Here is a 15,244-nt window from a genome sequence, read left to right as displayed (position 1 = left end):
CATTAACAAGCCATTTGTCATTTGGTAACGATGGTGTATAAATCCTCATTTATTGGATTGGGGTGATTGCAAAATCCATTTTACAGGGAAGGAGCGTGTTTGTGAAATTGAACAACAGATGATACATGTCGATTTCAATCCCGCATTGATACTTCCGTATTACCGTGTTTATCCCCAATAACAGGTCGATTTAGCCTCTTAAACCTAGCACAGATCAAGTCACTTTCATAGTCAATTTTATTTTGCCGGTACCGACTATTCAATGGATAATAATCATTTTGTGATCTGCACTACTCAATAATAGTGATTCCAAATGCTGCCATATACGTGTAGCATAACCAGCGACTCTCTGTTTGCCGTTACTCTTTATTTTATCATCAAGAACAAATGGATTGTACGACTATTTCCTCATTTACCAGTGTAATGATAGCATTGTCAATGATGTTCACAAGGTAAAAAAAATCACATGGGAAATTTTGGTAACTGAATTTCAAGCACAAGTTGAAGTGGGAGTAGTTTTACCAACGCCTGGCTGGGATTACTACGTATCGCCGCTATTTAAAAGCACCTGATATTGTTACTGACACAGAACACAGACAAGTTACTAGTACTTGTCTGTGCACAGAAGGAGGCACACACTTTGTAGTGCGTTGCTGTGAACTCTGACACCCATAATCTGCATACACATAGAACTCTTGGGCGCATATAGACACAAAGAACTCTTGGGTCATAAATGGGAACGATACAAGTCAGAGAGGACACTTGGGCGAGAGGAGGGGGAGAGAAAAGAGAGAGAGAGAGAGAGAGAGAGAGAGAGAGAGAGAGAGAGAGAGAGAGAGAGAGAGAGAGAGAGAGAGAGAGAGAGAGAGAGAGAGAGAGAGAGAGAGAGAGAGAGAGAGAGAGAGAGAGAGAGAGAGAGAAAGAAAGAGAGAGAAGAGAGAGAGAGAGAGAGGAGAGAGAGAGAGAGAGAGAGAGAGAGGAGAGAGATAGAGAGAAACAGAGACAGAGTGTGATATAAGCCTGCAATGCAGCTTTCTGTTCAAAATCTTGTTACATAAATAGATGTCAAGTTCCGCGAACGAGATATCACAAACACAAGTACGTACGTTTTCAAATATCATATTTTAATCGACATTATATTTTGTACAACATGTACAGACAACAGGGGTGATCCATTTCTGACTTTAGAGAATCTAAATATTAAAAGTTTTCGATATATTACCGTTACGGTGTATTCTCATGAAATGACTCACATACACGTGTGCTTGAGATCCGTATAGATAAAGTTAATCTATTTCCGTGGAAATGTACATTTCACCATGTTTACAGAATGAGACGAACGAACAGTTTAATAAATCTTGTGATACGATCATTTATTTGTTGTATATTGCACAAATAATTTAATCAAACGAACTTTTTCTTCAAATAAATGACCGAAAAAAAAATACAATTTATCAAATTTTAATTATCTTTATAAAGTAACCTTGATCAGTAATATAGCTCGAGTTTTGTTTTCTATTTTATTCATGCGAGGTATACATTTGAAGAGTTAGACAGTATAACGTTGAGCTATGAGAGGCTAAATTTGTCAAAATCTAACAATAAATACGAGTTTTGCAGTAATGACGGTGTCCCAATTTCAACAATCGCTGTTGCCATAGGAACCGCAAAGAGGGGTGCTCTACTCCCCCCTCCAAGTAAAATCTTTCGTGAATTGGAAAAGTGGTTATTTACATCTGGAGTAAGTGCACGACACACACACCAACACATATATAAAAAAAAGCGTTAGCAACCAAAATGCCGGACTGTCACAACTGTAGTCACTTTACAGTATCACAAAATAGACACAGGCCTAACAGAAGAAATTACATCAACGTAAAAATAATAACATGCTGTGCAAGAAAGTAACAAAATTCATGCCTACATATTTGATTGCGTAAAATTCCCAACGTCCCAGGCTTCACAGCTGAACAAGCAGAACGTCGATACATTTATGAAATGTCGGACTTCATATAGCATTTGTTTCAACAGAATGTAATTATTAATCCGACTATCAAAAAACACTTCAATTAAGTTTGATCCGCCTTGACCACAAACCCATTTAATCAGCAATAAGTACTGGAGTTGAACTAGAAAATAGCTAAAATACACGGAGGAAGATTGCAAAGCACAATATAATTTATAGTGAACAGAAGCGTGCAATAATATACAACAACACTGTTCCCCATAGTCTATATATAAATTCCCTAAAGGAAGTGACATATGTTTATCCCAGCAACTGAACCCTTCTCGGGTTATAGGGAGCGTGACGTCCTAAAGACGAATCCCGGGCGTTGGCATGGTCACCTTTTTTAGCGTCTCTCCGATCGAGTCACCGTTTTGGTCAGGTGATGCAAGGAATAGCGTCTAGTTAGCTTGTACACTCAACACAATGTTTAATATATGTATTATAGTGTCACGATCTCAGCGTCAAATTGAGCATCACTTAGGGGTTTTTTTGAGTTGGAAATAGGCCACTAAATATTACTACCGGAGATGGAATGCAGGTTCTCATGGTTTACGTTCATACAAAACAGTCGAGTTCTGTTGAGACAGTAGAATCAAAGTTTTTTTTTCTCTCTTGACGTACTCTGGAATGCGTGTCAGCGACGAGATATTTTATTAACCTCTTTGTTTTCCCGTCGACTGATGTTTACATATTCATAACACGACTTAAAAATGAACTATTACACACATCGTTGCTGTATTCTTCAGTTTCTTATACATATTATTTAATAGAGGTACACTGTCCCGCTCAAGTCTCTCTGGGTCTAAGCCTTGATTGCTTTTATACATCAAATCACTCTCTTATTGGTTATGCAAACACACATTGCCGCCAGGCATCTCAATCCTGGGCCCAGGAGACTGACTTTTTTTTGAAAGTCTAATTCAGGCCATGGCTCCCACCATGCTCATGCTTGATGTCGGCGGGCAGAGCGACAGGCTGGAGGGTACGGCCATATGAGCCGGCGGCGGTGGAACCAGCGGCGTACACATGCTGCTGGCGGCTGACGGATAGGAATGTAACGCACTCATTCCTGGAACTTGGAAGTCTTCCGATTTGACCATGCCAGATGTTTGGTGATGATACGGTGAATGGTGGTGTGGGGCTCCGAACGCTGGTTGTTTTAACATCGAGTCAATACCTTTCATGGAGTCATCTCCCTGGCCTTTATTCTTGTTTTTCTTTGATTTAGTAGAAAGCTTTCGATTTCGTGTCTGAATTCCATCCTTCTTCATCGTCAGAGGCCTGTTCACCTGTAAAAATAACATTAGCAGACCGATCAATACTCTACTCATGTTCAATTCACTATCTGGTGTGTTAACTATACGAAATACACAGGAATTAAATCAACACACACACACTCACACACACAAGTACTGAGCTGATTGTGAGTCTGCAAAATATCAAACAACTGCACTCCTTTTGTTCCTGTATTTAATTTTCCAACTGATCTGGCAATTCGGTACTTAAGTGCCATGAAAAGCTTTCCTCTGATAGCTATACGTGTAGGCGACGCATTCAAACAAGAATACGGCTTATCTCGTCCTGGAAATGAACATGTCCGTATGTGTACATTTCACATTGTTTTGATCACTAACAGTGTAATCAAATTCTCTTACAAAATGCTGTCTAAATATCGTAATAGTATAAGCGCTTTAGTGCAATATACGAATGTTATCCAATTGTCTTCCTAGACGAGTCACTTTTTTCGATCTCGAATACCTGATTAAGTACACTTTATACGGTTATTCGTCTTTTGTTTACACAATCAACATATAGAATGGGGAAAAACCCACTTCGAGAATTTATACAGCTATTTGTAATACATGTACAGGGGTGGCGGTGTCAATATCTCATTCATATCAACTTCTGTGGTTGATTCAAATACAAATGAAAAAAAATATATACTCATTTGAATTCAGACTGCAAATATCGAACTTTTCAAATATTTTGATTCATTCTTATCTTAAAAGAAAACGTGACTTGTAAAAGTCCTCAAATTGAGGAAGTTGAGACCAACCAGACAGGTCAGGAAACAAGCGGACCCAGGAAACGATTCCCGTTTTCGTTTTTCCTAACATTCCTTTGTTACAGTAAATGTATATACACGTTTTTTTGGCATGATGCTACACTCAATGCTGTTTCGCGAATGTTGTTTTTCATATTTTAGAAACCGGACGGGCGAGGACGTTAATTTTTGTTGGGGAGTTCACAAGGTCGCTAAGCAGCCATGCGCGTGTTTCCGTTTCGAGATCAGAGATCCTGTGATGAAATACTCACGAACCGGAAGTCTGATAGTGTGAGATAAGAACTAAACTTTCTCTATTTTCATGATTTAGTGCCAATATTTTATTTTCTATAACCTAACAAAGGAGAGAGGTGCCACGGTTCGTGTTGAGTGGCTTTAAGTTGATCACGAGTGTCCCATTTATCAATTGTTCAGTTCAAAGTTCGCCAACTTCAGTCATGGAGCGCGCTCAGGTACACCACCACTCTCGCAGTACTTTCATATGCCAGTATACGTACAATTGAAGTACAGTGTACTTCATTTCAATGAAAGATACGAAACAAGAGCCGGGTATCAACGTTACACTCGCCACAGATCGTTAGATGGAGCACTGCTGATAACGATCTCAAGATGTTCATAATGATAACAATTTACTCATTGACCTCCCGACCCCTCCTTTTCAAGAGGTTTTCTACAAGGCGTCTAGGTAGCGGGACCCAAGGCCCACTGAGACGTTCTCTACAGATTCTTGACGAAGTTCGCCATACTTAACTGTTATTCATCGAACTAAAAATATACACGATATTTTACAGCGTTTGGTGTAACTGATAAGATATACACTTTCGATAGCGAGATCATTATCACCATATACACCAGATGAAAACAAGATAAACAATGTTAGGAAGCTGTTGATTGGCTAATTATTATGCAAATTATGCTCAAGATGTGTGAACTAGCTTAATCGTTGGATAAATAAACACATGAACAACTTGTGTACTCTCATTCGTGCTTCGATGAGTGTGAACTGATTAATTAAATTAAAACTGGCGCCAACTAGTGAAAAACAGATCAATCTTGGCTAGCGTGCGATTTGTATTGATTTGAATTTGCCTTAAAACGCTGACTACTTAGGAACGTGGTACTAAGCGACAACGGTACAAACAGAACTGCGGTAATAACCCATTCGCTACCAAAAAATCGATTTTGAAAACATTATTGGTCGCGATAGAAGGATCATTTTAGCGCGCTCCACAATCGACATACCGATGCATAAAGTTTTTTTTATTAATTCAATTTTCCTCTAGGTGGTCAACACTACGGGGAAAGCCACCACCGTCGACTGAAGTGGTAGCCTATTCGTATCCGTCAGCCGAAGACAAATGAAAGCCACCCGTAAAGATCTCAACATTGCAGTGGAGTATTGAAACTCAACGAAGCATGTAAAGGTTTTTACAGCGAGCCATGATGTCTGCGAGCACACTTCATGAAAAATTCATCCTTGTAAAAGGCGCTTTTCAAGTTGTTGGCGACGACGGGGGTCTATTTTAACATGGGCATCCTATCCCCTCGCCTTTTTTTCGACATACCCAATACACAATGCAAATACTTTGAGCAAACTGCCTCGTTTGTGTATGCTTACTGAAAACAGAACACCGAGAATACTACAAAGAGCTTCTAAGTCCCTCTTCTTTCAGAAGTCTGAAAGTCTACCCCCGAGTTGTTTGTGTTCGTCTAATTTGTCAAACAAAAACCCTTTCAACTGATCTCTTCTCGGTATATCGTTTGGACCATTGAACTGGCTCCTTGAATCCGCGTTGTTCGTTACAGGTATCCGAGGACAACGCCCACTAGACGTTTTTTTTATGTCAAGGAAGAGATCCATTCGCAAACAGATAGTCTGTCAGGGCAATTGTACCCCCTTTACAATACTTTTTACGTGTGAATTTACATATTTCAAATACACAATAATGACTTCATGCATGGGGTATTGTTACGTAGAGAGAACGACAGACAGAAAGAAAAAGTAAAGCACTTGATAACGACTTAGTACGGATGGGTGTCTAATTGTATTGCCGCACGTTAGGATCCATGTCATGGAATGAACGTGACTTTTCAGAATTTGCAAGTGAAAAACATCACCCGTAAGAGAATCTGATCATTACAATGGTTTTCAATGTCTTTTTTTTTAAGGGGGTTTCGGAACTTGCAGCAGTTGTAAAATTTCCTGGTTTTTTTTTTTAAGTCGAACTCTCTGTCAGAGAGAGAGGGACAAAGGTCAAATATGTAACAAAGTGGCAAGCTAAGAGGTGAACAAGTGTAGTCAAGAAAACCTTAAAAAATACTGTCAAAGATCTCAAGTGGCTGTATCAATGTCGACGTAAAACTTACCCCATGAAGTTTGTAGTACAATCCACACGCATTGCACACCGGGTCGCCGCTAGCATTTCTTCGCCACAGAGTTGTCTGTGTACTCTGACAGTTGGCACAGCTTGTTCCCGCTCTTCTGGCAGCAGACTATCGGTAGCAAAAAAAAGACAAGAAAAGAAAACGTTGGCGTTTGAAATATATCTTCTGTACATAGTGTGACATTTTGACACGTGTTTGAGAGACTATAGGCAAGAAAAGTTGTTCGTACAAAACACAAAACACTTGAGCTACGCCGTTTTGAATTTCAAGGGGTGTAAGTAGATAGCTTTTACGCGTATGTGAACCTATAACGCACACTCAATCAATCTCCTTTTTTTTTGGAAACTCTACCGTAGAGATATCGAGATTATGGCTGAAACATTCGCAGCAGACCCTCCCTGTAACGCGTTCACGAAAAACCACTAAAATGAAATACAACAAGGGGACTCTAACTAGATAACTTTATTCAGATTTATTGTCAGTGTTTGTTTCTATTTTCAGAGTATATCCGCAACTGTTTTGAACCTTAATCACATAAATACATCTCCAACTAAAATAACAACCACTATTCCGGTTACTTGATGAAATACATGTCTCCCCTATTAGGAAAAATAACAGAATGGGCGCCGAGTTTGGGTTCGTAGACTATCCGACTGTTTGGTACCAATTTACACCCCTGCGAAGTCACGATTTCATCTTTTAAACAACACACGCCTATAAATATTTTAACAATAGGTGACTTTGAACATGACCATTTAAAGAGTGAAATATTATATACTTAATACCTCCTCCAAAAGTTATCGAGCAATTTGTTTGCAATACTTAGTGGTAATCTAAAGCTATTTTTGCGGTTGTGTGATACTGCTGGTCAGAAAACCGAAACGCGGGGTTGTAGTAAACAATAGAAACGGTGAAGTCATTATATCGGAATAAAATCACACAAGAGAGCGAAACAAAAGACAGTGAAATGACAAAAAGCGAATAAAAGTCTCGCTCCAGTGTCCATTGATGACACCCTTGGACGAACAAGGCCAGGATATAGGAAGGAGTATCATATCACACAAAAGAGAGTAGTGACCAAAAAACAGGAAATGTAGCTATATACATATTTTTTTTAAATTGACTGCCAAAAATCGAGTAGGCGTAAGAATGCTGGGATCAAGTGGAGTTTGATACGGTTCAACTCCGCTATGTCGAATTATTGCCTCCTTGATAACTTGTCAGTTTCGGCACATCAAGTCACTGAAAACCTACCAGAAAATTTCACGTAAAAGGGGTTAACTGAAATCGCTCTCTAGCCGGCGCCAAAAGTCTGCCTATGGGAAGAGCGAAACTTGATGGTGTTCGGTTGAGCGCAATTTCAACAGCGATATGTTTCGACCGTCAATACGAAAAAAAGACTTTTTTCAATGAACAAGATATGTATGTATGTATAAGGCCTGATATAACAGTAGCTGTAACAGTAATTGAGTTTAACTGTGGCCGTAGGTAAGGAATGTTTCGTATCTCGTGGAGCTCTGCCGAGCTCTGCTCTACTTTCCGTAACCGATTCGGACGAGATGTGCCACAATTCGCCCTTCAAACCTATTTCGTAATGTTTATGTTTACAATAGTTAAATTATATTCGTACCAAAAATGCATGATACTGAACACTACATTTAACTACATCTAATATAAATAAATAAATAAATAAATAAACAAATATAAATATGTGTATAGTCGTATGTATGTATGTATGTATGTATGTATGTATGTATGTATGTATGTATGTATGTATGTATGTATGTATGTATGTATGTATGTATGTATGTATGTATGTATGTATGTATGTATGTATGTATGTATGTATGTATTACACACATGCAAACTTAGTGTAACTTTGTGGAAATCTCACCGACCATTTTACAGTGTCGTGACTACTCGTCTTTGATGCACAATAAAATTATGAATAGTGGAAGTGAAACTTGTGTGTAGCATAAAGTATAAATAAATCCTGAAATTATCAGCCACTTCAAAACTTACCAGTCTTCGTTTGGGTTTAATCAGGGGTCTGTTCTGGCCGTTCATTTTGTGATATAACCCGCAAGCATTGCAGAGATAATGTCCTGTACCATCTCGCCTCCATAACGGCGTAGAAGTAGCCCCACAGTTCACGCACTCTCGACCCTCTGCTTAAAGATGTAGAAGAAAGGGGTATCATATTTAGAGTGTTTACCTTCAAGTCGTTGTTAAAAAACAACTCTGTCTAAATTGTTATATACTGAATTTATACACTGGTAGGTAAATATTTGGTGAATGAAATTAGTAGACTTGCTGAGTAAAACTAACATGACTACAGCCTTGATAACTGAAAGTCAGAATGTTGTTGAGCTTAAGCTTATATACAAAACAGTTTCAAACCCAGTCTGTTGAAAATATGTATACATTTACGTAACTGGTGAAATATCTAAACAAACTAAGTGAAATATCACAAATCTGAAAAAAAAGTATTCCTCAATAACTGCCACAGTAACAACCAAGCTCGTGTTTCTAAATTGGCGGACATCTATTTCACTCTTATATGATATTCCAAAGATGTATTGCTCACTTGTAATCAAGGGAAAACAAAACGAGCATTTCCTAATTGTGTGCAATGTATAGAGCAAACTGAATGATAGTGTTTCACACCAGATGGAAAACTTCCACCCATTTTATTACCAAGTCTCGTCTCTCTGTCTCCGTATACTTGATCTCGAATGCTTCAAAATGACCAGCTGCGATCAGAAATCCAATAAACCTAGCGTTCACCCATACGTAATTTGTACTTGTTTCGTTTCCTTTATGATATATGTTTACGATTTAACGATCTACCTTGTCGTTTACATACAGAAAGCAAGATTACAAATTGTTGGCAAGGGGTAGGTTATTCCCCGATGAACTATTCGGAAGATGATCAGAGATTCCGGTGAATCCGATACAAGATTTTCTTTGAATCCGAAACCTGTCGTGCCTTACGGGGGATGGCCACTTTTTTTTTTCATTGCAGGAAAATTGGCGGCTGTTTCCATTTACAACATCAGGAACAGTTAACTTCAACTTAAAAGCTACAAAATGCACAAGTGCTGGTCTCAAATAGATGCATCGTTTGGTTGATTACGTATGACATGTTGCCAACCTCCTCGCCACTTATCATCCTTCAACTTCCGACCATGGTGCCCATTGACTGCTTGCCGTCATTCCCTCGTGATTTCTCCCTAATGATATCGCAAACTAGTTGACTGATCCGGATTAGAACTTTCTCAACTTTCCCCCGTTTAGAGAAACATATTGATGAATGTGAGTCTGTACTTGGCAATCAGGTTAAACTGACTGATCTAACATATCGAGACAAAGCATTTCAACTGTGATCAAAATCAGAAGAGAGATTTGAACTGGCATTACATCTTGTATAAGTAACAACTCGCCTCTTTTGTCTCAGAAGCCGCATAATTTTTAACATGTTAAATTAATTGTTTTGTACGCCCTTGTTATCGGCACTGCTTAAATTTCCACGTGTTTCGATCTCTTCGCGATAAACCGTCTCATTATGAGACGTTCGTTAAACGGGGCTATTTCCTGACTTAGATGTGATATACTCGACTTCAATCCAATTCACAGTGGGTTCTCAGTGTGAAACAATATAGGCAAGCAAGTTAAGAAAGGTGCGAAATCGTTTTGCACAATTATGAAGCAATTCTCGAGTAAGTGCGAAGGCATGACAAACTCAATAAAATGTTAACGCCTTTCCGACAAGTACCGATGTTATCGTATCATGCTAATTAAATTTACAGATTCCTACTCCTTCTCCCAGTGTTACAACCATCAATAACGCCAAAATCATTAGTTCTATTTGATCCAACTCTCAAGTGGTGTCTCCCAGACAATAGCAAATTTATCCAGTCGCGTTTAATATGGGCACTTGAGAAACGAAACCGCGCCTTTTCTTTGCCTGTTCAAGTAACGGGTCCAAGTTTTTAGGTTGACACAGTCGTTTAATACCGAGTATTTCACATAAAGAAAACAGACGGACAAAAGCAAAAAAAAGGATAAAACACGATACCAACGAACAAAAACCAACTCCCTAACGTACGTCCCTAGCGTGTTAGTGGGATCATAGTGCTCAACGCGAAGTCAAAGGTCTGGAAGTCACCAAGCTAATCCCAAATCGTTTTCCTAATACACACACAAAGGACTGTAACAGTGACACAATTGTCTTTTAGTACAAAAAAACAGAACAACAAAACGGACTCCTAACCGAGATAAAAGCTTGTTTAAGAAACAAAACAGACAGACAACTTAAGGCAATTAAGTGCTACTCAAAAGGCAAACACAACAACAAACCTAAGACATTTACCTGAGTTTGAACGAGTTTTTGTCTTTGGTCGCGGGGTAGAGAAGTTAACGTTTCTTGCACTCAGAACGCTTGGGTGAAAGCTGAGTGAGTTACTGAAGTCCGAACTGGTAACGTAGGCTGGATATGTTGGCATGGGATGTGCCTGAGTGATACCACCCTGGGCCGAACTCATAGAACCCATACTCATAGAAGAAGCCATCGATGATGAAGATGGTATGGAGTTGTCTGTAAGCCCACTAGACAAACTAGACTTAGTAGTACCTTTGTCGTCTGCTTGGGAGCTGTAGTCCAGAGAAAATGCTCCAGTCCCTGTAATGTTGTCTGGGGTGCTTTCCTTTGGTGGGGTCGGTGGGAAGTTGAAGAGATGGGGACTCGTATGGGCATGAGCTGATGATGAAATTGAGTTTGCTGGGTGTACGCTGATGGGACCACTTGGTGTAGAGTGATGAGGTGCTTTGCTGAACGGATTCGCACACCAGGCAGAGTGTCCACTAGAGCGACTTTCGATCCACTGGATTGGTGGTGCATGGAAGTGTGGTCTGCACACTTGGCTGCTTGGTACATTTACTCTAGCTGTTGGATAGATAGGAAACATTATGTTAATTTTTCACTATCCGAAACTGGAAAACAATGGTTGGTATGAGTCCGAAACTGTTCTTCAAGTGGTCAGTTTGTTTTCACTCCGTCACCGGAAACACGAACCATGGAGCGCAACGAATCAGTGTCAGTGCGTGATATGGAAACAGGAAGCGAAGCTAGTTTGGGCTAGGATTTCAATGACACGACTCCAAAAATATATCTCATCCGGAGAACGGATGGTTTTTATATCAACCGGGTACTTATCCACAAAATCATTATGTAAAATTGGTTTTCAAAGCGCGGCCCATTTAAAAACGCAGCGCCCTATAATTACCGAGGGCAGACATGCATTGAATCCGTTACAAGAGGGTACATCATATCAATGACGAATGAATATACAGATGGGACGGGTGAAAAAGAAATGGTATTCTTACCATGATGCGAGGGGCGGTAACTATGCACAGCAGCTCGGGCAGCCGCTGGGCTGGCGTAGTAACTCGCTGGATTTACTGGATTCCCATTACCATCGAGATGGTGAAAGAAAACGTCCACTTCATCGGGTGGTAGTAGCTGAGACGGCTCCACGAAGTTGAGACCACTGGCGTGGGCTGCATGCATACGTTCCGCAGAGTGGCCCTCGTGTTGACCGTTCATCACAGTATGCATCCACCGAGTATGCTCGGTAACTGTGGAGGAGTGCGAGTGCCCTGCTACGTCCATACTTGTGGTTTCACTGCTACTTCTCGTAGTAGTAGTAGTAGTAGTAATAGTAGTAGTAGTAGTAGTAAAACTAGTTGCAAGAAGCTTTCGAAGTCCCTGCAGTAGTTGTCTCAGTAGTTTCAGTAGCAGCCGATGATTACAGCAATTACAAGTAGTTGATAAGCTTGTAGAGATGTTCTGATGACGTATTGACGCTAACCGGAATCTCGATGTAAGTCTGCAACGATTAGAAATGGAATAAATCAATGCTTATGCAAACGTTAGTGGGGAGTCTGAGAACAGCTGAGTGCCGTATACATGGCAATCGATAATTGCATGAACAACGCGTGTAAATAGAAAGAATTACTGAAGAATTTCATTCAGCGACGTATTCAGAAGTGGAGGTATGGTCGAACTGCACCGATTACCGAATCGTGTTGATGATCATTGCGCGATTTAGCGAAATTGTACATATAAATTAACGCGATAAATACCAACAACGCATTAGGTATGATTTACGGTAAAGGGATGGTACCTCTGAACTTTGCATTGAGAGGGCTGATATAATTGCAGCGATAAGAGAGTGAATTATTCACTTCGAAGAGCTAGTTGACTATCTGTGTTTACATCGGAGGAGTGTCGTAAACAGTGAAGCGCGCAAGGGTAGCGTGTGCCGATAAAAAAGCGCTGAGAAACTGCATTACTAGTCGCGGCAAACCAACCAAACTTCGAAGTTAAGAATAAAAAAGACTGACCAGTCCAGTATAGGCACCCAAACGTGAAGGAAAACTGCCTACCTCATGTATGAACAGCAAACAAGTAAGCGTTTGTTACCCATCTCTTTTGCGGCACATTCTCCCGCAATGCTGGCGCCACTGGGCTAAGCTAGTCAGACAGGCATGGCGCGACGTATGTACTAATGACCAATCATGGCCTCTATTAGAATGTTGATTTTGACGTTTGGTCTACTAGTCCCGTAAAAGCCCCGCCCTGATTGGTTAACAAAGCAAACTACTGACTTCATGAACGCAAACTGTCAATCATACCGAGAAGGCAAGTGACAACCCTGGCTAATAGATTGCCATTCACGTGAGTCCACTTCGCCACGCTCTCAGCCTTATATTAAGACCTTTCGATTGGATGTGTTGCATATCAATGTTAGCGCTATGATTTCTAATTGTTTACAAAGTGCCAGCATTCAGGGATTTTCATCCATCCAGAGAGAGCGTATAAAATTCTGTTGTTAAAGTTAGTTCATTTACCCCCTGACGAGTAACAGAAGAGCGGAAAAAAGTTTGTTTTAGAGTACTTCAGGCTATAAGGGCTTTGAGTGATAACTTTGACTGATATTGAGTGACGATTCGAATCGTTAGTTATCAGACGGAGGGGAAAACTAACTTTCACTTATGCTACGAAGGGTGCGTGAAATTGCCCGGTGGATATTTGAGTGCTCGCTACTGTGTAGAAGCACTTTCAACGACGTAGTATATATCGTGTAGACGGTGTCAACCGTTAGATTGCGATCTAAAGTTGCCATAATGATTGGTTTAGACCAATCGTTAGGTGTGAATGGAGCCCTACACGTGTCAGCGAGATCCTTATCCACTCTTTCAAACAATAACACTTCAAAAGTTTACGACACGCCCCCAATAACAATACTGACTTGGCGACCCTTAAACTTGCAACTTCAACCCCTGGTTTACTAGAGTCGCTATACTTGCCCATACAACGCTACAACAGACGGGATGGACGGCCCCACATTCTGCTTTGCCACGGGGAGAGCGCTTGGATTTCTGCTCATACAGTGGATTGACAGCTATATAATTGGGTGATACTGCGGTGGCCTTTTGATGGTCACACTAATTTAAATGCGCCGCCACTCAGACGCCAGGGTCATGACGTCACCGGTTAAGTAAATACCCCGAAATTGTAACAACTTTTTAGCGTCCAGATTTTTGGAGTCCAGAAATTGGAACCATATCTCTTTCTTGAATAAATATATGAAATGTCTGTGATCTGACACGGGTATGTTTGAGTTACAGAGTCATTGCACTTGTTATATTCAACTATCAAAAAAGTTTGCCAAAGGATCCTGAATATAGCAGACAGTGGTTTCTTACGGTATAGTTCTCGAAGAAATTTAGTTTATTGTTTTCCTCTTTTAGACGACATCAGTATTTAGTATTGTCAACTAACTGCTGCAAACAATCATATTAGCACTCCCTTTGTTGAATAATTTAGAGTTTCATTTAGATAATTACTCCACTCTTAGGCATTATTATATACCTCTTTTAGTATTAGTAATACTCTACGTGGATACCCGGAGTCTATGGTGTTTGCGACATGGAGCCTCGCGAAAAGCTCAGGAGAGCGCACTGGACTCCTTGTGCCATGATTGTCTGAGTAAAATTAGTTAAGTTACCACAAAAGCTAGACATCTAAAAATAATAGCATTTAAATTTCTGGTCCTTAAGTAGTCAATTTTCCGGGACTGTGACGTCACTAAGCGGAATACTACTCCCTCTACTTAGCCCGAATCCCGAGTGAAATCAACAATACATGGCAAAATGTTGCTGAGCACTGCGTAGACAGAGTGAAAAAAAATCCACTAGTTTCTTGTACGAGAGACCCCTACGACCTTGGTGTTTTCGTTTCATACGCCTTCCCGTCGCGATGGCAAGCAGTGAGTTGGTAATGCAACTGTCTCTGTTTCATGTATTATATTTTAGAAAGCTTATTGGATTACTGCATCTCAAATCTACACTGTTTCACCATAAACACATAGATATGAAATAAACACCAGTTAGATCACTTCCCAATTAGTAGCGTCCATGACTAGAAATCTGTCAGTAAGTCCAACGGCCGAATACTCGCTTGAATGACTCCGTAATATGAGCGGCCATAGTCAAAGAACAAATATTTTATTTTAAGAACGTCTACTTTGTTAAGGAGTGTTGTATTGCCACAGCGTCCATAAGTAAACTCTTCCACAAATGACATCTACTTAGTAAATACATAAAAAAAGCGAAATCCACTAAGAGAAGAGAAATGAATGATATTTAGAGAAATAATATCAACACAAACATCTCAACGTAAGAAAATAAGCAATGCTTTGTGTTCTAAACTTAATGATACT

General features: G+C 40.0%; 1 protein-coding gene across 3 annotated transcripts; it reads right to left on the bottom strand.

Moving 5' to 3' along the window:
• Positions 1 to 1,134: 1,134 nt before the first annotated feature.
• Positions 1,135 to 12,997, bottom strand: LOC144453319 (GATA-binding factor 2-like). Of its 3 annotated transcripts, XM_078144581.1 has the most exons (6): positions 12,906 to 12,997; positions 11,844 to 12,346; positions 10,831 to 11,403; positions 8,481 to 8,629; positions 6,441 to 6,566; positions 1,135 to 3,297 (listed from the first exon to the last, which is right to left on the bottom strand). In XM_078144581.1, the coding sequence occupies exons 1-6, from the start codon at positions 12,944 to 12,946 to the stop codon at positions 2,929 to 2,931; spliced, it is 1,761 nt and encodes a 586-aa protein (XP_078000707.1). In that variant the 5' UTR covers positions 12,947 to 12,997; the 3' UTR covers positions 1,135 to 2,928. The 3 variants fall into 3 exon arrangements, with proteins under 3 accessions (XP_078000707.1, XP_078000716.1, XP_078000724.1); XM_078144590.1 differs by lacking the exon at positions 12,906 to 12,997 and having other exon boundaries at positions 8,481 to 8,626; positions 11,844 to 12,132; XM_078144598.1 differs by lacking the exon at positions 12,906 to 12,997 and having other exon boundaries at positions 8,481 to 8,626; positions 11,092 to 11,403; positions 11,844 to 12,132.
• Positions 12,998 to 15,244: the final 2,247 nt, after the last annotated feature.

This window comes from Glandiceps talaboti, chromosome 1, assembly GCF_964340395.1.
Source record: "Glandiceps talaboti chromosome 1, keGlaTala1.1, whole genome shotgun sequence".
Lineage (NCBI taxonomy): Eukaryota > Metazoa > Hemichordata > Enteropneusta > Spengelidae > Glandiceps > Glandiceps talaboti.
The sequence above is the reverse complement of the archived record's forward strand: the minus strand, read 5'-3'. Positions and strand labels throughout refer to the sequence as shown.

Coding starts and splice junctions, on each gene's coding strand:
- LOC144453319 (XM_078144581.1), bottom strand. CDS start 12,946: ATGGGTAACAAACGCTTACTTGTTTGCTGTTCATACATGAG. Junction 12,347..12,905: donor GTTTGCTGTTCATACATGAG/GTAGGCAGTTTT, acceptor TAATCGTTGCAG/ACTTACATCGAGATTCCGGT. Junction 6,567..8,480: donor TTAAACCCAAACGAAGACTG/GTAAGTTTTGAA, acceptor TGCTACCGATAG/TCTGCTGCCAGAAGAGCGGG.